This window comes from Akebia trifoliata, chromosome 3 (assembly GCF_017979445.1).
Source record: "Akebia trifoliata isolate Shusen 1 chromosome 3, ASM1797944v1, whole genome shotgun sequence".
Classification (NCBI taxonomy): domain Eukaryota; kingdom Viridiplantae; phylum Streptophyta; class Magnoliopsida; order Ranunculales; family Lardizabalaceae; genus Akebia; species Akebia trifoliata.
The window spans coordinates 52,905,352-52,927,059 of record NC_141377.1 but is presented as its reverse complement, the minus strand read 5'-3'; the positions used below and the strand labels follow the sequence as shown (position 1 = coordinate 52,927,059).

The 21,708-nt window shown below is 37.0% G+C and overlaps 2 protein-coding genes across 8 annotated transcripts; one reads left to right on the top strand and one right to left on the bottom strand.

Moving 5' to 3' along the window:
- Positions 1-289: 289 nt before the first annotated feature.
- On the top strand, positions 290-15,993 carry FTSHI1 (FtsH extracellular protease family). Of its 7 annotated transcripts, none has more exons than XM_086436705.1 (17): positions 290-1,259; positions 1,354-1,438; positions 2,453-2,905; positions 3,018-3,071; positions 3,170-3,235; positions 3,870-3,965; positions 4,044-4,172; positions 6,495-6,547; positions 7,922-8,117; positions 9,359-9,473; positions 11,945-12,219; positions 12,577-12,660; positions 12,742-12,854; positions 12,938-13,187; positions 15,048-15,257; positions 15,384-15,468; positions 15,559-15,993. In XM_086436705.1, the coding sequence occupies exons 1-15, from the start codon at positions 544-546 to the stop codon at positions 15,198-15,200; spliced, it is 2,838 nt and encodes a 945-aa protein (XP_086292831.1). In that variant the 5' UTR covers positions 290-543; the 3' UTR covers positions 15,201-15,257; positions 15,384-15,468; positions 15,559-15,993. The 7 variants fall into 7 exon arrangements, with proteins under 7 accessions (XP_086292831.1, XP_086292832.1, XP_086292830.1 ...); XM_086436704.1 differs by having other exon boundaries at positions 291-1,259; positions 15,048-15,240; XM_086436707.1 differs by having other exon boundaries at positions 292-1,259; positions 2,471-2,905; positions 15,048-15,240.
- Positions 15,994-16,961: 968 nt separating this feature from the next.
- Positions 16,962-21,049, bottom strand: LOC147407918 (ENTH/VHS protein). Its single transcript, XM_086436712.1, has 2 exons — positions 20,820-21,049; positions 16,962-19,040 (listed from the first exon to the last, which is right to left on the bottom strand). The coding sequence occupies exons 1-2, from the start codon at positions 21,006-21,008 to the stop codon at positions 17,289-17,291; spliced, it is 1,941 nt and encodes a 646-aa protein (XP_086292838.1). The 5' UTR covers positions 21,009-21,049; the 3' UTR covers positions 16,962-17,288.
- Between the last annotated feature and the right edge of the window lie 659 nt (positions 21,050-21,708).

Genomic DNA, 21,708 nt, shown 5'->3' with positions numbered 1-21,708 from the left:
AATCGCCGTTGAAAAATCTAACTAAGTGAAGAAGATGAGAAAATGGTAGTTTATGTTTTTCAAAGATATTATAAATGCGGGTTGAGGCGGAGAGACTATTAATAAAAGAAAATTTTACCGAAGACTATTAATAAAAAAAAATCCCTCCAATATGGTCCTTTTAAGTAATTTTCCCAAAAAAGAAAAAGCGTATACATTTTTCTTAAATTAACATCATTCAATTCATGAAAGGAGAATTTTGACAAAAACCTATTGTTCACTATTTTTGAGAATAGGTCGACCATATCGAACTAGTTCAAGCCGGCTTGGTGAGTACCTAACCCGGTTCTTAACGAAAAAACCACACAAAAACCCATGAATCCGGAATTCCGGATAAATTGCAAAAGCTTGCAAAGCCTCCATTTTTAGTTCTGTTCTTCATCTCTACTGAAAAACGTAAATAGATAGCTCGATTTCTTCGACGAGAAACTAAAAATGCCAAATTCCATTGTACTTCACTGAAACCCTAGATTGATAAAATCTCAAATCGACAATTTTCCAAAGATGAACACGGGCGACATCCTGTTCTCAGCTAGGGTTCTTCACCCCCAACACAACATCAACAACTCGAGGTTGCAGGTAGGTTCGATTTCACTTCGAAATCGCTCAAAACAGTTAAATTTCAGTAGAAATATTAGAAGAACGTCGTTCCCGTTTCGATCGATTGCAATCTTTGCGAAAACGAATGCGGAATCAGTTTCTCAATCTGAAAATAAATCCAATGGGGATGATTTTGTGACTAGAGTTTTGAAAGAAAACCCTAGTCAGGTAGAACCCAGGTTTCTGATTGGGAACAAATTTTATACTTCGAAAGAAAAAGAGATTTTGAATAAGAGGTCGGAGGTTGGGATTTTGGAAATTGTGAAGCGGTTGTATAAGAAACAGGAATCTAAGAATCAGGGAGATGAAGTTGGTGGAAATGAAGAACAATCCTCGGATCCCGTGTATCTTAAGGATTTACTTAGGGAGTTTAAAGGGAAGCTCTACGTACCCGAAGAGGTGTTTAAGATGAATTTGCCCCAAGAAGAGGAGTTTGACAGGAATGTAGAACAGTTGCCCAAGATGAGTTTTGAAGATTTTCAGAAAGCTTTGAAAGCTAATAAGGTTAAATTGTTGACTTCCAAGGCAGATAGTGAGGTCTCGAATGATTACGGTTACAAATCTTTTATCGTGGACCTTAAGGAAATCCCTGGTGACAAGAGTTTGCATCGAATAAAATGGTGAAAAAAAAATTCATTTAAAAAAAAAGACTTATGTAATTTATTTTCTTCTTTGGTTATTATTTTCTTCCTTATATTGGGTTTTCGATGCTAGGGCGATGAAGTTAAATGAGAATGAAACTCAAGCAATCTTGGAGCAGTACACAGGCCCACAAAATGAAATCGAGAAGCATACCATGGTGATTGATCTTTGCTTTTAATTTTTGTTCTGAAACAAGGATTGTATTTAGTAGATCAAGAACTATGTTAATTTCAGCAGATTTTGTTAATTAGACAATTAAAAATCTTTAGGAAATATGTGAAAAAGAGAAGCTAGGAAAACAAACACAAATTCCTCATTGAAGTTATTGTTTCTAGAGGCTTAGGCACCAAAGATCTTCTCACTTTTGACATTGGTGTATTTTTTTAGTAAAAAAGGAAAATGATAGCCACTTAGATAAATGAATTTGTGGAGGTCGGTTCCTTTTGTAGTTTATTGTGGCATTTGGACGGAAAGAAATAGCCGCTTATTTGAGGGGAAAAATCATTCTTTGCACAGGGTTTTTATCAATATTTTAGGCTTCTTGTTCTTTTGGTGACATAAAAATCATATTCCTTCCGCCGAGGGTTAACACACCGCCTTTAGTTCATGGACTGACGCTTATGAGGAGAAAAGGCTCTGGCAAGAGTTTCCAAATAAAGACCGGACCATGGACTGGACGAGAGAAGGGAATAGGGAAGGGATATGACTTGGAAGCTACCTTTTCTTGTCTTGTGGCAAGCGTAAAGGGCTTTATTTAAAGGATCAAGGAAAGGTTTGGAACCCTCTTTCTCTTAGAGCCTGGCTCGCCTTACTTCCCGGGCTCGCAAGTGACTTATTGCTTTTGGCCGCTCTTGCTCTGATCTACGACCACCCTCGTTCAGTCCCTTCACTCGCTGCTCGCTGGTGGAGAGTGGGCTTGAAGTTGGTACGCTGCGCTGGCGGGCGAGTTCCGACTATTAGATTAGGATTGATGGCAGGCTGGAAGGCAGGGTAGCTTTCGGGAATGACTTCGCACGTAACTCACCGGGTGGGGGGGGGGTTGTTTTTGAGGATCTTTTGTTTAGGTAGGATTCGGTTTGTATTGGGAGTAATATCTTTTAATTGTGCTCTTGTTTGCATCACATTGCATGTTTCTTGAATGATTGAAATTTTGAATTACACTGTTAAACAGTTGTATCTTGTGATGCAGTCTTATGTGGGAAAATTGCCCGAGTACCCTCACCCAGTGGCATCTTCTATATCTAGCAGATTGATGGTGGAGCTTGGAATGCTAACAGCTGTTATGGCTGCTGCAGCAGCTGTTGTTGGGGGTTTCCTCGCATCAGCAGTATTTGCTGTCACCAGTTTTCTGTTTTTTGTGGCTGTATATGTCATCTGGCCTCTGGCCAGACCCATAGTTAAGCTTTCCCTTGGCCTCGTGTTTGGAATTGTAGAGAGAATTTGGGATAACCTTGTCGATATATATAGTGATGTGGGGGTTTTCTCAAAGTTGAAAGAATTATACACTTTTGGTGGTGTGTCCGCCAGTCTTGAGATGCTGAAACCAATCTTGCTGGTGTTTTTTACTATGGCCCTCCTTCTCCGATTTACACTTTCAAGAAGACCAAAGAACTTTAGAAAATGGGTAATCCTCCCTTCATTTTGTTTCGAATTTTGATCCAACTGATATGCTTTAACCAATTAAGTAATTGTGTATTAGAACTGTGATTATTTCCGTGGGTTTTCTTCTTTTGCAGGATATATGGCAAGGCATTGAATTTGGTCAATCTAAACCACAGGCTCGAGTTGATGTTAGTTTTTTTGCTCAGCAACTCTTAACATTCTTCAACATTGTTACAATTCAAGGAATCAATATTCTTTGACCTTTTCTCAATGGCAATCCCCTCAGGGTTCAACAGGAGTCAGTTTTAGTGATGTGGCTGGGATTGAAGAAGCAGTAGAGGAACTTCAGGAGGTAATATATCTGTTCAAGTTTGTTGGAACAGATCACATGTTCAGTGGGATGAATCACTGCTTTATTAACTGACACATACTTGTAAATTTGCAACTCACATTCTGTTCGACTGCAATTTGTATTTTAATTATGTTTGGCACTACTGATAATTTTCCTGTAGTCCCCTGTTGGAGTGAACATCCTATGGTACTACATTTGTTGGTTGAATTTTTATATACATTAAATAGACGAACTTTGTTATAGTTTGCTTACGTCCCGTTTGGTTTTAAGCAAAGCAAATTATTTGGTCAAGATCCTCTGTGAAGTGTGAACTCCATGGAGGAGACACAGAATTTCACTTATTATTTGTTAGTTGGTCATTCCTAGCATCTTGGACCTGTTGAATTTTAAAGGAGATGCAGAAGCAGTGATTAAGTTGCTAATTACGTGGAAGTTTTTTTTCTTTGTCTTTTTTGGTTTTCATGTTCATGGAATCGCATCTTCCTTTGTTTCATCATTTCTTCTTTCTTTCAAATGTTCCTGCATCATGTATTTGTGTGGAAGGTCTTGTCTATGTCTTTTGGGTAAGATTTTATTGCAATCTCTCTTTCCCCATGGAACAAAGCAATCTAATTCTCTATGTTATTTTGGTTAGTTGGTGAGGTACTTGAAGAATCCAGAATTATTTGATAAAATGGGAATAAAGCCTCCTCATGGAGTTCTTTTGGAGGGGCCTCCTGGATGTGGAAAGGTTAGTGACATTCTTAAGATAGTTGTCTGTGTCTGCATGAACTGTTTTGCACGGGTTAATTCTTCCTTACTTTTTCAGACCTTGGTGGCCAAGGCCATAGCTGGGGAGGCTGGTGTTCCATTTTACCAAATGGCTGGGTCAGAGTTCGTTGAAGTACTGGTTGGTGTTGGTTCTGCTCGTATTCGTGATCTGTTTAAGAGGGCCAAGGTGACTATACTTCCTCTCTTTATTGATTGAAATTCTTTCTCTTGTCATTCTCTATCATAAAATGTATTCGTTTCATACGAGTCTAGAATTCTATGCTAACATCTAATTCTCTGGGAATGTTGAAATTGTACATGTGGTTGTACTTGGTTGTGTAGACATTTTTTGATCATTTTAACCGTACTTCAACTTTCTGTCAAATGTTTTAGAAACCTATTCTAATCAATTCCTTAATGCATTTTTCTTGCTCAGAACTCTAAAAAACGAGTCATCCATTTCAATTCTCGAAGATAAACACCTCTGGACCAGTATGTCCTGGAGTATGAACTCTATCTGTACCCATTGACCCCATCTATGGGATTAGTGTCCACTTCTGACCATGATTATTCTTATGGCTCATCTTGGTCAGTGCAGCTGACGAGGAGAGGATAATAGTCAATAATGCATAGTATCCAAAGTTCCCATTGATGTGTTTGTTAGTGAGTACTGATCCTAACTTCCTAAGCAGTACAACCATTATGTCCAAAAGTAGCCAAATGGTCTTAGTCCTAATACATCACATTATGTGCCTGATATTGTGATTTTCAAGGGCAGTAATTTTATTAGGGTGTGGGTCAATATGGACATGGGGCGGGGGATAATAGTGTCCGTATGTTTAAGACTTCCTATGGCCAGTATAGGTCTTTTCTTTTATGTAGTTAATTGACATGGTTATGAACATTTAGATGTATAATTCTAACTATTTTTGGTTCTTATTGTCTTAGATACTACTCAGTCTCTACTGCATGATATGGATCTTACTTCTTTTACCAGACATGGTTGTTTATTATGTATGTTATGAAAACTTGTGAATAAGATTAAATCGTGTCTCAGGGCATTTTCTTGGTCAAGATCAAGACTGTCTCGAACAAGACAATTCACAAACATTCAATTTTTCGTATCGGCCTTAGCTGAGAGACACTCTGAGATAGTGTAAAACTTTACACCATGGCTATCGTCGTGGGTCAAGTCCTGTTTTTTTCACAGTCGAGAAGTCTCATTTTGTTAAGTTACCAAGAGTTTGAGATCCTTTGTATCAAAACCTAATTTAAATGATTTAGGCCTGATTTTTTAGAGTATTATATGCTTTTTCTTAGACCACTTATAAAAGATTAATAGCATAGTTTGTAATCAAATGTGAGCATTAAAAATTAATTAGTACAAGGTATATTCATATATTCGCATCATTTTTTTTTGATCGATGAATTCTACTTTTTTTAATAACTTTGTACAATAATAAATACTACAAAAATTTGTTTATGAACAAATATATTCAAATTTATATCTAAATGTCCAATTATGTTGCATTCAGCAACAACAAAGAAATAGAATAAGGGAGGAAGAAAAAGGAAAATATATAGTTAAAAAAAATTGAAAATAAAACAAATAGATTAACATGAGGCTTATACATCGGCCAAAAGGCGTAAGCCTCAGTCATGCCTCACATTGAGGCACATGCCTTTTGGGAACCTCTTGGTCTGAGGCGTACCTATTAGTTATTTTTTTCCCCTTGCTCTTCAGGTGTTTGTAATGAGCCTCACCATGAGGCGTGTAAACCTCGCACACCTTTAAATACGCTGCTTTGATCTATTGATTGGTAGAATTGCACCCCAAAACATAGCGTGATAGATAGTTTTGACTGATCATGCCTATAGGTGCCGATACTTGTTTGTAGCTTAGTTTGTATTTGCTAGTCAATGGTAAAAGAGATCTAAGTCCTAGTAACCCCCGCTAAGTTGTGATTCAACATGGATTCTACATCTTGGAACCAAGCCAATTTTGGAGCAGCTTTGTGATAATGGAACCAACTAGCAAAAAGCATTAATGCTGCAAAAAAAAAAAAAAAAAACATCAATGAGATCTTACTTAGTAGACACGTACTTTGGTACAATTGATGAAGTCTTCTGTGAACAACTTAAATGAACCAAAAGAGAATCTTTAATCCATTTTAAAATTGAAAAAGATCACTACAATTGATGGTCGTAATTTGTTTGATGGAGATTTTTTTTGGTTGGGGTGGATGAATTAAAAAGGTTCTGTTGCAAAGGATATAAACAGGATTATGGAGCCACAATTACAACTCATGCTGCCCACCTTAAATACAATCACACACATGCACCTCATCATTGTAAAATTTATGCCCCAATTGCACTATTCTATATTTTTTTTGGGTTCATTTAATGTTGTAGTCTACTATGTGGAATCTGTTAATGTTTAGATACCTGAAACTAGATGTAGTTCTATGTTGAAGATATCTCTAAAGAATTTTATGATTTATCCATGCAGGTAAATAAACCATCGGTTATCTTTATTGATGAAATCGATGCATTGGCAACTAGGTAAGGGATCATTAACAACCTCTAATCTATACTCTTAAAAAAAATCATTAATTACTTCTAGTGAGGTCATTGGGTGAGATTCTAGATGTCATCGGTGTGGAGTTTTGTCTATTTATTTGCAATTTGCGTCCCTATTTCTGATGTCGTCCAAAAAGATTGCGCCAATAAATTAATTTCATGGTTCGATCTGGGGGAAGTTTGGCTTGGTAATTTAGTTTTAGAAGAGGATTTAATGATTGGGAAGGTTCCTGGTTTTGCAAGCCTCATTAGTTGTATATCTCAAATCCTTAATTAATTCGTCAACAAAAGGGTGTTGGTGTGTGGTCGGGATGAAGTAGAGTTCTTGAAATCTTCTCACAATTTCATTGCACCTACTTCTCATTGTACTCCCCTTGATAGTGCAGTTTGGGGTCCCAAAGTCCCTTCAAAAATAGCTTTTTTTATTTGAGCAACCGCTCTTTATTGAATCTTGATCATGGACTATATTATTGATAGGAGCATAATCATCATCGACTTTTGCTCCCTTTGTAAATCTGGCAGGGAAATTGTTAATCATTTGCTTGTCCATTGCTCCCCCGTTAGGGTAATCTAGTCACATTTTCTTTCTTTATTTCACACTGCCTGGTTTTTTTCGTAGCTCAGTTATTCCCCTCTTTTCAGCATTGGCAGATTAAGTACTTTTCTCAGAAAAAAAGGATCATGTGGTTTTTAACTCATTCTACTGTTTACTGGGGCATCTAAAACAATATTAGGGAAGGAACAGTGTACTCTTTGAAGGGAATGAGTATTCTCTCCAAGAAGTCATTATATTCATTATTTGGTTCTTATGTTTTGGTACAAGTTGTGTAAAGAGTTCAAGAGGGTCTTTTTTAGGGACTCAATATGCTTAGCGAGGAAGAGAATTATTGTGCTTCTTATTTTTTGGTGCAAGTTGTGTAAGGAGTTCAAGAGGGTTCTTTTGAGGATTTTCAAGATGGCAAAGTTTTTACACCGGCTGCCAATCTGATGAAACCCTCCTTTACCCAAGCTTGGTACTGCAATTTCATGTAATTTATCCTCCAAACACTAATTTTTTATGTTGTTAAATATAACCATGGTTTGATATAGAGATCTACTTTTATTGGGTTATTTTTGTTGTAAAAAATTTCCGAGTTAATGTAATTAGAACAATATTTTGTAATTCATATCTACAGACGTGATAGTGTTTTGGGTTTCTCAAAGCAATATTTTCAGACACCTTGGCCGACTTATTAAAGTCTTGAGGCTTAAGCTTCAACTCTTTAAACAGGTCAAACACATAATTACTTCACATCACTATTCAAGAGCACTAACTAATTATTGTTAATGGGAATGATTTTATATTTGTTATACCAGGCGCCAAGGGATTTTTAGTGAATCCACCGACTTCCTCTATAATGCAGCCACTCAAGAGAGAGAAACTACGTTGAACCAGCTTCTAATAGAACTTGATGGGTTTGATACTGGTAAAGGTGTTATATTCTTGGGTGCCACCAATCGTATGGATTTGTTAGATCCGGCGCTTCTTCGGCCAGGTCGTTTTGACCGTAAGGTTTGTTTCTATTATTGAACAATGAGCAGAGGACAGCTATCAACCTTGATTTTTATGAGAATAAACTGCGTTCCAGTTAAAGCTTTGAATCATATATATATAAAATAAAACACAACTGAGTTGGTACAGTTGTGAGACACAAACTTTTGTGTGGGACCCACTTTTACCCCTTTATTGTTTTTCTCTTTATTCATCAACTTTATTTTCACTTCTATAACTTTATTATATTTCCTCTTTTATCCCTTTTAATCTATTTTATTGTTTTTCATCTTTTACCCCTTTAACCTCAAAATTCTTTAATAATACCCTTCCAACTTTTTTTTTCTTCACTTTTATGCCCTTCACCCTCTCATCAAGCTAACCCACTTTATTTCTTACACTTCACCCCCTATAATTTTACTATATTTTATTTTTTACCACTTTAACCCACTTTATTATTTTTCAATAATATCCCAATCCTATTTGGCTTAACCTAAACCCACTAAGTTCATGTTATGTTTATGGGTCGTGTTAAAATTGTCATCACCTACTCCAACTTTGTTTTTTCGTTTTTACCCATTTAACCTTGAGAGAGGATGCTCGTGTCGTAGGTATGGGTGAACTCTAGTATATATATATATATAGGGGAATGCTAACGTCCAAGACCTCATGGGGATGTTAGCATTGCCTAACACTTTTTTCCCAATAATACCCCTCGTTTTGTCTTTTAGTGAAAAAAGACAAGGGCATATTAGTCTTTTACACAATAAATACATTTATTATACCATTAATAAATGCATTTATTATGTTGGCATTGATTGCCAAAACATTTACCAAAAAAAGATATTTAATTCAAAATACTTTAATGCTCATAGCATTTATTCTGTAAACAAACATTTATTGTGTAAAAGTGCTGGACAATGCTAACGTTCCCATGAAGTATTGGACGGTAACATTCCCCATATATATATATATATATTCATTTATATATTTGAATCTCATATTGTTTACAATTTTCACTATGCTTGTACTGTTAGTTGGTTTCATTATGGTGATGGTTGATCAAATTGATTTCATAAATATATGAATATGTCAATTTAGACCTTGTATTGAAGTTGGTCTTTGTTGACCTTCCCATTGTTGATAGATGCCCTTCTTGTTGTTGGTTTATTGTTTTACTTCTTCAATCGCTGATTATTTGCTTTATAAATCGTGGTTAGCTTTTTCCCATCTCATTCCCATGTTTCTCATTCCTTTCATAGGTGAGAATCCGCCCTCCGGGGTCTAAAGGGCGACTAGACATCTTGAAAGTTCATGCTCGGAAGGTGAAAATGTCTCCGACAGTCGACTTGTCAAGTTATGCACAAAATTTACCTGGTATGCAATTCTCTAAAGATGTTCCTTGTTGATTCCAAGATACTACGTTTAATTGCAAAATCCCATTCCCAGGAAAATACTTTTATCCTTAACCACATTAACACTTGTAGCCATGTTGTACTAAAAGTATGGGGGATACCTCGAGAATACGAAGAAGTGCCAAAATGAAAACATTGATTAGAGAGACATTAATTGCTCCCCTAATGGAGCAATTCCTTGAGCTTTTGAAGTTGTCTTGGAAGAAAGGTAATCCCATTTCATTTTTCATGATTATGGAGGAGAGAGAGGTTGCATGGGATTTTGGGTTTAAGAGATCGTTTTTTGATACATGGGTGTCCAGACTTAGTCCGACTAATCCCATGGACATGCCCGTCATCACTTCCGACACGTGCCTTGTGTACCTGGCCTTAAATCACCAGGATGGTGGCCAACAAAGGTTAAAGTGATTCAAACTTAGGACCCCTGATTCCTAAGGCATGGTCTTGGCCATGTCACCAACCCCTCATTGGTTAGAGATCTTTCAATGAGTGGGAATTGGAGGATGTGGGGAGATTGACAAAGTGTATCGAAGTAACTCCATTAGGCATGGACCTTTTCGATTCTAGAATATGGGAGAGGTCTTGAGTTGGGGCTTTTTCCATGCGATCTTTCTATCACTTGAACATCTAGACTAGCTCTCATGATTTTCTTGTTGCCCTTATATGAGTGTTATACAGTGGACGTGACCAAGACACAATTCTTGGTCACATTCATCTTATAACAATAGGGTGCTACGGTTTCTTTCTTCATATGGTTGGCAGCTTTGGTGAAGATTGCATCATTGGATCAGATTATTAGGAGAGGTTTTATGGGTCCAATTTTTTTGTCATGAGTAAGGCGAATGGGGAGTCGGCGGAGCATATTCTCACCCATCGTGTAGTTGCTTAGAGGATTTGGGTCCATTTCTTTTGCATTATTCGGATTGGTTGGGTGCTTTCCTTACTTAGTCAGATTTCTATTTCATTCTTGGTTGTTTGTGTGTGGCGGCGGCCGGGGGAGATCATCTTTTTGGCTTTTAAGGGAATTCTTTGGAGTCTCACCTCGTTGTTTTTTTTTTTTTTGGGTGGGGGGGGGGGGGGGGTGTGTGTGTGTAAGTTGTTTAAAGAATTTAAGGGGGTTGTTCTTTGAGGATTTTCTAGTGAGATGGGAGAGGGTATGTAATTTTCTTCTTGTCTGTCTTTTTCTCTTTGGCCTTGTCATCTCGACCGCCTTCTTTCTCTCTTTCTAATTGAATGCTCTGTTTTGCCTTTCAAAAAAAAAGCTGAGTAGATCCAGCAATGATATTCTCCCTTTGAAGCACAAAATCTTTAAAATTTGGACCTGTAAATTCTCCAATAGAGGACAATCTCCATGCTTTGGTGGATATTTGAAATACCCCTGCACCTTTTGTTAGCCTCTCCATCTCCTACATATCCCCCATCTGAGTTTCCAATCATTTATGAACTGCCTCAAACCCAAGTTCCTTGAGACATTACTTTTTTTCCTGGACACATAATTCCTACCAATTACTCCCTAATCATCCAAAAACGTAAAAAAGATGGGAATTGGTCGTAAGAACATCCTCCCGAAGTCTAATTTTGCCCCCCTTTCTTGAATTAGATTCCCTTCTTGAAAACCTTATGAACCTTTGAAATGCCTTTCCACATCCAATTCTGTAAGAAAAGAATACTAATTTATTGTTGCCCATTGTTTCTACCATCATACATGTACTCAGCGACCATTCTCTATAAATTATCATCTTCCTTCCAAACCTCTGCAACCAATTTTTAGACAGCTCTTTTCATGTCACTTAAAGTGTTCTAATCTTAGACCAACACTCAACACAGAAATCCTCTCTTTATCATTAATATCTGACCCATTGGATCTTTGATCACCATTATGTCTCTGAAGATGGGTCCTCTCTCACGCCATGTTCTTGTTTAGTGTCCCCCCCAACTACCCTTTCTTCTTTGCTAAACCCCCATCCATCATAGTTTCCTGCAAAAAAGAGGCAGGGTGAGAGAGGCGGTGCTGGGATGAGGGTTGATAATTAAGAGGAAATTACAGAAAAAAAATCCACTTGTTTGGATACAATTTTTTAAGTTGTTCTGCTACAGTGGTTTTTGGTAGAGTCAATTCTAGAAATATAATCAATCTTGAAAAAATGATTACCAAATGGGGCCTTAGCCTACTTTATTTCCAACTGTTCTTTTGACCCATCAAATGATCTCTAGAAATATAATCACCTTGAGCAATGGTTGCCAAATGGGGTGTTAACCTACTGCTGTTTTATCAGTATGTTCTTTTGACCCATCAAGTTGGAAAGGGTTAAATTCCAGGGCATTCATGCAACATTCAGTCAGTTTAGAAGGTCAAAGTCAATGCAGTCATGTTTGCTTAACCACAGTGGTGGAGCTTGACTTGAGAACTGAAACCACATATTTGATTATCAGGATGGACAGGAGCAAAGTTGGCACAGCTGCTGCAAGAGGCCGCTTTGGTGGCGGTTAGGAGAGGGCATGGATCAATTCTTCAGTCGGACATGGATGATGCAGTTGACCGTCTTACCGTCGGGCCCAAGCGCTTGGGAATTGAATTGGGCCATCAGGGGCAGTGCCGTAGAGCTACTACTGAGGTTGGAACCGCCATGACAGCTCATTTGCTAAGGAAGTATGAGGAAGCAAAGGTGGAATTTTGTGAACGTATTTCGATCAACCCTCGTGGCCAGGTCCTAATATATATTTTTTCATAATTTCATTTCCCTATCAATTTGCTTCTGTAGGTCTAGTCTGTCAGTCTTTCCGTCTCTGAAACCCACTGAGCCCATGTAAAGGTGAGCTGTAATACCAAAAATTGATCAAATTGGATGAAAAACCTAGTCACATATATAGTTTCTGTTTTGGGTATTAATCAGATATTTTCTGACCATACAAGAGAATGCAAAGATCAGACAGTTGTCCCATTACATCTCTGTCTGACAATCTCAATAATTCAGACCCACCATCAGTGGTTTCAATTGTCTTCTTTGTTTTTCTTAGTTACACGAAGTACATTAGTGACAAATATTTTTAACTGGTAAACACAGACATTCTCTCAAATTGTATTTCATCGTCTGGATGATGAGTTGTACATGTTCGAGCGTCGGTCCCAATTGTTGCATCGTCTTCAGGTATGGTTTTTGAGGTTCACTAAATTAAACTAGTTTTCTCTTTCAAGTAAGATGTTCCTTTGAGTGCATTCTTATGTGAAGGTATTACTTGGAGCAAGGGCCGCAGAAGAGGTACTCTATGGAAGGGATACATCTAGAGCTTCTGTTAGCTACCTCGCAGATGCATCTTGGCTTGCTTGTAAAATCTTAACTATGTGGGTCGTCTTCTTGTCTTCCATGACAAAAAATTTCCTACTTTCCGTGTATGCTGCACTAACTAATTCTTTTCCTCTGCCAGATGGAATTTGGAGGGTCCAATGACCATACATGGAGAACCACCTCCTTGGAGGAAAAGAGTTCGCTATGTGGGACCTAGGCTGGACTTTGAAGGATCGCTGTATGATGACTATGACCTTATAGAACCGCCAATCAACTTTAATTTGGATGATGACGTTGCTCTAAGAACTGAAGAGCTGATTTGCAGCATGTATGGAAAGACGGTTTCTTTGTTGAAGAGGCATCATGCAGCTCTACTCAAAACAGTGAAGGTATGTAGTCCTTCCTCACTTCCATTTTATTTTATTTTTCTCTCTTTTTTATTTTAAAGCCATCGGGTATATGGATGGCATGTTGACAGGACTCAGGCATGTAGTCCTATAGTTAGAGGGTAAGGTACTCTAGGTTTGGGTATTATCATTTTAGTTCTCTTTTAGATTGATGATACTTTTCATCCATGAAAAGCTAATAAAGGCCTGACCTTGCATTCTGTAACATCTATTGTTATTTTAAAGATCTTTCACCAAATGGGAATTACTATTATTAAAAACAGTCCTGTATTTCTATTGCCTTTTATAACACAAGTAAATCTCTTCACCGAAAAAAAAAAAAAAAGGAATAAAATATATACATAGATAGTGTTCCGTAGACAACGGTCTAGACAACGTTATGTCCTATATGATAAATAAGTTTCGGAATGGGCTGATTTTTTGTGAGGATGATCTCTATGGTGAGGAGATCATCCCACAAAAAAAAAAAAAAAATCAGACGATTCTTCAACTTTTAAACTGGGGCTAGAAATTTCAGAATGGGCTGATTTTTTGTGAGGATGATCCCCTCATCATAGAGACCATCCTCACAAAAAATCACCTCATTCTGAAACTTTTAGGCCATATAGGACAAAACACGTTGTCTACAGAACCTGACTCTCTCTCTCTCTCTCTCTCTATATATATATATATATATATATATTCCTGACAATTTTTAGGGAAAACTGGCCACATGAATGTTTTGCTCATCCCAATGGTGGACCTACTCCTGAAAATGAGCTTGATAGCTGATTCTTGGATTTTCAGTATTTTTTACATGGGCTTTGTGAATAAGTCCGTGAGGGAGAAAGACGAACATTTATGGGTCAGCGGGTACCAAGGGTGCTCTATGGGGTACTTTTTTTTGACATGACCAACTTGTGTGATATACTGTGAGCAACACCTCGGCCTTTCTCATTTTGAAAATAGTGTACAGCCCCTATCAGTTATCCCTTAAACAAGGAGATTGGACCAAAGCTACTGGAATGATTTAAATGAAGGTCCCCAGAGAATGAATTCCAGGAAGGCAGAGTAGAAATAAATATGTAAACATGAATGACTACATTTCAATAAGAAAAGATTTCAGCCATGCCATTTTACTAATTTTTTAATTGGTATCTAAAATGATGTTTACAGAACAGATCTAGAGTGCATCATGGGTGGGTACACTGAGAATATCCAATGTATAATAGAGCATATGAAGTACTAGCGGCTGTAGACATGGTCCACCTACCCATAAATGTACTACACTCGTACAATGCTATTTCTCAAAGTGATAATTTGTTGTGCCAGCCTTGATGATTAGGCATGGCCAAAAATGAGACCAAGAAAAGTTAAGATTATAAATTTTTTTTTTTTGTGTGTGTGTGTGTGTGTGTGTGTGGGTTGGGGGGGTTTAAAATTGGAAAAATATAAAACAAAACAAAAACGAATGAAGAGTTGACGATATTTGCAATTTTTATATTTGGTAGGCATCAAATTTCAGTAGTAGTTTGCGAATAATACATGAACTGTATAGGCGAGGTCCCAAAATTCATGAACTATTCTAAATCCATGATTTGGACAGCCATATTATATGATTCATGATCAAACAGTCTGGATTGCATGGCGCTAAGTGTAGGACCACTTCCATTCCATGTCAGACTAGGACCTAAAAGCATTTTCCCTACAGCACGAGTATTACTCATAACGTTACTTGTTCCAACGCGAGCTATAATAATATGTTGTGCATGATTACTTGCACTAAATATCAAGATTGCCCTTGTTTCCGTAGTTCAAAGCTCATATCTGCAATCCTTTCATCTATCCATACCCTTTTTGCAGGTTCTTCTGGATAATAAGGAGATCAGTGGAGAACAAATTGAGTATATACTCAATAAATACCCTGCCGAAACACCCATAAGTCTTCTTTTGGAGGAGGAGAAACCAGGAAGCCTGCCATCATTTAAAATGGAACAAGGGCGTGATTTAGAGTAATCCCTACTAATCTCATCAAAAGGGGAATTCTCATAACGAGGTAGATGGCCTAAATATGTAAGATTGTTCTTCATTATATAAAGCCAAAATGCTTTTTCCTGGTAGAAATCCCTATAACCATTTTGGTATTTATTTCCAGAGAGAAATATTTAATTCAAGTTTTTTTTACTTTTGTTTGATCAGCATCAAAAGCTCAATGGATTAAGCAGAGAGTGCTCTTAAGTTGTCAGGGCAATGCTTGCTTAAATGTTTCTCGACCTGAAATCTTGTAATTGCTCTTTTACAGAACATGGATTTATGGCCTTCTCCTGGGTCTTAAATCTTAATCAGGACTCATCACATTTATTTTGATATGAAGGTGAATTCCATGGATTGGCAAATATCAAAGCTGAAGCATGGGGAAAAGTTTTGCTGATTTTATTCAAAGATCTTCGAAATCGGGCAGCACAAATGAAGCAGGTATGGTATGTGGTGCATGTAATTGGTGTTACTGTTCAGTCTCTCGTGGTGCAAGCCCCCCCAAGCAAGAAAAAACTCATTTTCCTTTAAGAACCAGATCAAGCATAAAAGAATGGATGTAGGAATTTTCACCCATTATTGTTTTTGTTGTCGATTCACAAATTAGTTCGAGTTGAGTGATGTTGTCTGAGCTGTGTTGAGCTACATTAACTAACCACTACTGTCGATGGTTTCTCGCCTGTTTTGATTATCAATGCTATGTGCTTCTGTCCTATCCAACAAAAACTGGTGGAGATGTTCTGATAATATAGTTCTCATAAGTCTTGATCTTTTTTCCTTTGAATGCTATTATGAGAAATGTTGGAATGATAGTGAAGGGAAATGTTTTGAAATTGCATTGATGAGAATCATTGTCATGGTGGGTAACCATTAGATATTTCAGATATGTTGTTTTGGAAGAATCTGTGAACTTAATTTCTAAATCAATCTAGGGGTTCTATTTATACAAAGGAAGGTGCTTGACTAGGGTTATATGTATTACAATATTAGTTCTTTCGCAGATAAACTTATGGCTATAAGATGATTCAAATCTTTTATACAGCATCCCCTTTGCAAAATGGCATTATTGGGTACAAGTTGGGCCAAAATGCCAAAGATTTCAACCTAAGCTCAACCTACCGTAAGGTTGGGGCTCTAAAAATCCAGCCCAAGATCTGGTGCTTTTTGATCTAGTCCAATCTGATAATTGGGTGGAGAGAGAATATGCAATGAAGTTGAAAGAAAGGGTGTTCGAGCTTCTCATCTTTGCGGAAGAATTTGTAAATAGTAGCTGTGTGTTTTTGAAACTGAGTTGTTCATTTCTCATGATCTTTTGGGTCCTCATTTTGTTACTTAAGAACCTTCAATTTCTATATTCCTTCTAATTGGGACCTTGGAGCATGTTAAGATCTGTCAAGGATCCATAGAATAGGTCATCATCATCAAAGACCTAAACCACAATATTTGGGTTTAGCTAAATGAACAGTGTTCCTCTATTAATAAGAGGTGGCATTTTTCACACCCGTTACGGGTCTAAGGCATCCTTCTGGTGATTTATTTAGGAGATTTCATCTGTCCAAAATAAAATTGATCGGATGATCCGAACCATCCAATCTTAGAATTTCTTCATCACTAGCCATAGTTTTTCTCATTTCTCAACTGTCCAACAGAAATTGACGGTTGGTTAATAGAAGCCAACATAGAGGGTTTTGGCTTTCCATCCAAACACAGCTTTTCAACTCAGTACGCATGTAGGGCATTCCATGTCAAATTAACTGTGGACTATCTATCTCAAGTTTTATTGAAATATAGTTGCAAGCAAATGATGTTTTCCTCATCTTTTCATACAAAAAGTTACATACTGAAAAAATCAGTCTACCAAATGCCAATTTACACAGCAGGTCTCAACCGCGGATGAACAAGGAGGACTCAGACAGGATGGCTCCCGAGTAGAACTGGTCGAATCATATGCCTCCAATTGTTTTGAATTGGATGATAAACAGCATTTGATGTTGCCGATCCCAAATAGTTTCCATAAGGTACCTATGGAGGAAGTATTCAACCATTGACATATACAATTCGCTCATTCATCTACCACTGATTTGGATACGCTTCTCTATATTTTGCATCTTCCCCCATCATCAGCTGTCTTACTGTTGCATCCCCCGTACGGGTGTTCAAAAGCCTTTGCGCTAATCTATCTTTTGGTGTTATTTTCTTACGCAACATCGATGCCAATGTTTGTTTCTTCTCTGTGACATGAGACCCATTCTGAACTGTCTCTTCCAAATCTTGCCCAGCCGCTACAGAGTATGAAGTCGATGCCATCGCAGCTTGCCGTAAAACTGCGTCATTGTGCTCACGAACCTTCGTAAGCTTTGCACGCTTCAACAGCTTCTTATCATTTTCCCTCTTCATTGCTTCATCTTTGTCTCTCACTCGCACATTCTTTACTGCCTGTTTTGCTAATTTCTCAACTAACTCGCTCCCCAGATCAAGAGTTTTCTCAGCTGTTGAAGGCGGTTGATCAATTGGGTTTCCTTCGGCATCTCGTGGTATGATCGGTCCATGAAATGGGCAACATCTCATATCCCTTCTCTGACACAATCCTCTTTTTTTCAAAGGAGCAAGGCATGGTCGGAGTTCAACATGCTCTTCCTTGTATAGAGTTGCTTGAACATTCAACTCTGCAATTTTCTCCGATGGAATAACCGCATCATAGTCTACCCTACCCCAATGACCTTCAACCTCCAATCCTCTTTGGTTAGCCAAAACGTCTTGGTTTGAACCCCAGGTATGAAGGAAAGGACCCCAATTCATGACCGGCGCTTCAGCCAAAAGCTTTCTCCTTTCAGAGGTTGAATTAGACTCATCATCTCCTTCTCCATTCAATCTCACGCTTCCATTAGAATATGCGGTGTTGCTTGGAGTTCTATTGTTCTTGTTGACAATGGAAAGATCTTCACTTGGCTTATTGGGTGCACTGGAACTACCATGTTCAAATGCTTCTATCTTACCTTCCTCCCACATTTCCTCATCCTCATGATTTGTAGTCTTGGTAAGAACACAACCCGATTGTTCACACTTCTTCTTCACAGATTGAAGACGATTACGAACATCGATGAATTCTTTCAATGTGGAATCTCTAAACCTGGTGTCCACTGGTTCAACCCTCACAAGAACAGAAATCCATTCTTGCACTGAAACCAAATGCCTAGTCACTACGAGCTTGTAGAGATCCGTCAGTGCATCAAAAACTACTTCGTTGTTGCTGTTCACAGAAATCTTCTCCTCTTCTTTCAATGACTCAAGACGGATTTGCTGCAAGGCCGAAGACCTGAATTCTTCGACTTCAGCATCCTCTGCAAGGCCAGCAGGGATAAAGTCGTCCTCTTTGGTATGAAGGATGTCTAAACACTCTCCTATCTCATCAATTGTTGATTGTATTTCATCCTTGATTACCGAGAGATTTTCCCTTAACGTTTCAAACTTGTTCAGCAAAATCTCCTTTGAACGGATTTCCCTTTCCCTCCTCTCTTGCTGTATCCGAGCTGCATTTTGCTGAAGATTAGGGAACTGGTATCGGAGGGTGTTTTTCAAGTAATCAAACCCTAATCTGATCTGTCTATAATGGATCCCAAATGAAGTATTCCACTTCTCTAAAAATTCTATCGCTTTCAAACGCAAACGGGATGCAATAGCTGGAGGAGCAGGGAGTGGCAAATTCCTTCTGAATCCGATACTTAAACTCAACAAATGATCAAAGTTCACAACAAGGAGGGATCTAAACAGCTTTGACCGCATGAACAATTCATCGATTATGAGAAGTGTGAGGTAACGTACCTGCAGAAACATTCAATTCTAAGAGTTTGTTTTCACAAATGGTTAATTTGAAAAAAGTAAAATATAAATAAATAAAGAAAAAAGAAGAAGAAGAAGCATGAGAGTTGACCCTTTGTAAGGATTAACATGAAATGATGAGTTAAGCATAGATTGCAACTTCATGCAATTACCCTTTCCAAGAAATTAGACCAACAATCGAATAATTCCTGTCTTATACTACAGATGGTCGAAATAGCCTCAACCAGAAGATCACAAGAAACTTACTATCCACAAATATACATTTTTACATTTTCTAACATGAATCCTAATCCCAGTGTGGCTGAAGAAGAGTTGATTGATGCCAAGAAAACATGGATCCTTCATATGAGGTGACACGTGGGTAAAGCCTAAGCAACAATTTATTTATTTATTCATTAATTTTAACCATAAAAGTTAATAATAAGAATAATATGAAAAAATATTAAAGTAACAATTGTTCTTTTGGCAGATGTGAAATATAATTAATTAGGAGAAAGAATGTTTCTTTATAACAGCAGATGACCGAAACCCATTCCTTTACGTACACTCAAAGTTACCATGCTTATAGTTCGGTTTAATTACGCAGTTCACAATGCTCTAGATATCTTAGAATACTAATGGAAAAGCCAACATAATCTGCAAACTTAATTTGTTCAAAGCAATTCGCACTTTGACAGCTCCCAGGAATCAAGTATTATGCATATGAATATGAAGTAATTGGTTTGACAATACATGAGAAGAAAATTATATAAGATATGTCCATGAGATAAACAACTCATTAGAAACGAGCATTTGGGCAAGCATTTTTTCCCTTCTAATTCTTGGTATCCTATGTATGCAACGTATTATACCCACATCTCAGACACATAGAGACACAATTCACCAAAGAAATTGTTCATCTATTCAAATAATTTGTTTTCAATTACAATTGATATAATTGTTCATGAGGTAATGTCCATCAGCTTACTAAATACAAACATTTGCTATCATATGTTTAACATGAACTAAATAATTCTAAAACTCAAGTCTCCAAATTATGGAATAAATTTTACTGACAGGTTAGCGTTTCAGGTTCATAGGGGTCCATCTCTATGACACTGTAACCTTGTGGAACATTGAAATATGCGCTCATGCATTTATTATATAAATGGTATCTCTAACCTGGGATGAAATTTGAGATCTCAAGGTTGCAACACAAAGTACTCATTAAGCTAAAAGCTCAAACCCAATTTAACAAATATTGCTGGGCACACATATTACATCCAATGGGTTAAGCCAGCTTTTCACGGGATTGTTCAAAGAGCCAATTTACATGATACTCTGTTTTAATCTACAATTACATTTCTTACGTAAATAAAACATTGGAATTAGCTAAATTTTCTTTGGATTGAAAATTGAATCTTCAGTCAGTGTTTAATATAATCAGAAGATAACCATCTTAGAAGAGACAGAAGTGCCCAAAATAGAAACCCTAGGTTTGACCGATCAGATAAAGAGAATTGCAACTCAAATCAATGAAAACTAATCTCCAAGTCCGAAAAAAACAGAATTCAAAGCTGCATGAAAAAGAAGAAACAAACCTCACCAGAATAACATTAAAATTTTATCAAAATTCACTAAAAAAAAAGCTTGATTTCACTAACAAGGGCGAAATTCAAAGGAAAAAAAAAAACATAAAAAGATGAGAAATTTCAATTGCTGAGGTTCTCGAATTCCTTGAAAGATTATAAAATTGATCACAGAATCGAATAAATTGGGTACCTGAGAGTGATCTCTCTTCATCTTCTCCATTAGGGTTTCGGCAGAGAGTCGAACCTCCAAGTCGGAAGAACGAACAACCGATTTAATCGCTTTGAGAAGACGAGGGTCCACTTCTGGTGCTGTTGAGTTCGTCGCCTTCTCTATTAACCAACTCACCTTCTCTTTTCCATCATCTTCTCTCTCCTCCATCTTCGTCTCTCTCTCTCTCTCTCAGATCGAAAGTCCCAGAAAATCAAGACAGCTTTATTTATAGCTTTCTCCTTTCTTGTATTTACGAAAATACCCTTGTTCATTTCAACTATTAGCTGCATTTTCTTCCGCTTTCCTTCTTATCTTTTTCTCCTTCTGTTCTTCTATTTTATTTTTATTATTCTGCTAGCAATGATTATTTGAAAATAAATTTCAATAAAAACTAATAATATTGATATATGTTATATTGAAATAGTATTTAGTTATATTTTTGCAATAAAATATAATATCTATTATGAAAAATTTTAATTATTTAAATATAAAATTTTCTTGTTATTGAAATTAGGGGTGCAACTTGGTTCAATTTGAGGTCAAATTAGAACTGAACCTACATAGGTTGGTTCCACTAAATAAGTTCCATTGGCACCAAACCAATCCAAGTCGATTCGGTTTGGTTTGGTTTGATTCAGTTCTATGGGTTATCAATATTCTATAAATTGTAAGTAACATTTTTAATGAAACAATAAATATATAATAAACATAAATTTTCATATAATAAATCACTAATCTATTTATAAAATATCATTAGTTTATTCATAAAAGATCATTAATCTACGTCTTTAACTCTAAAAATAATTCATAATAATTATTATATACATATATATTTATTTATTGCATAAGGATTTGATTCTAAAAAAGT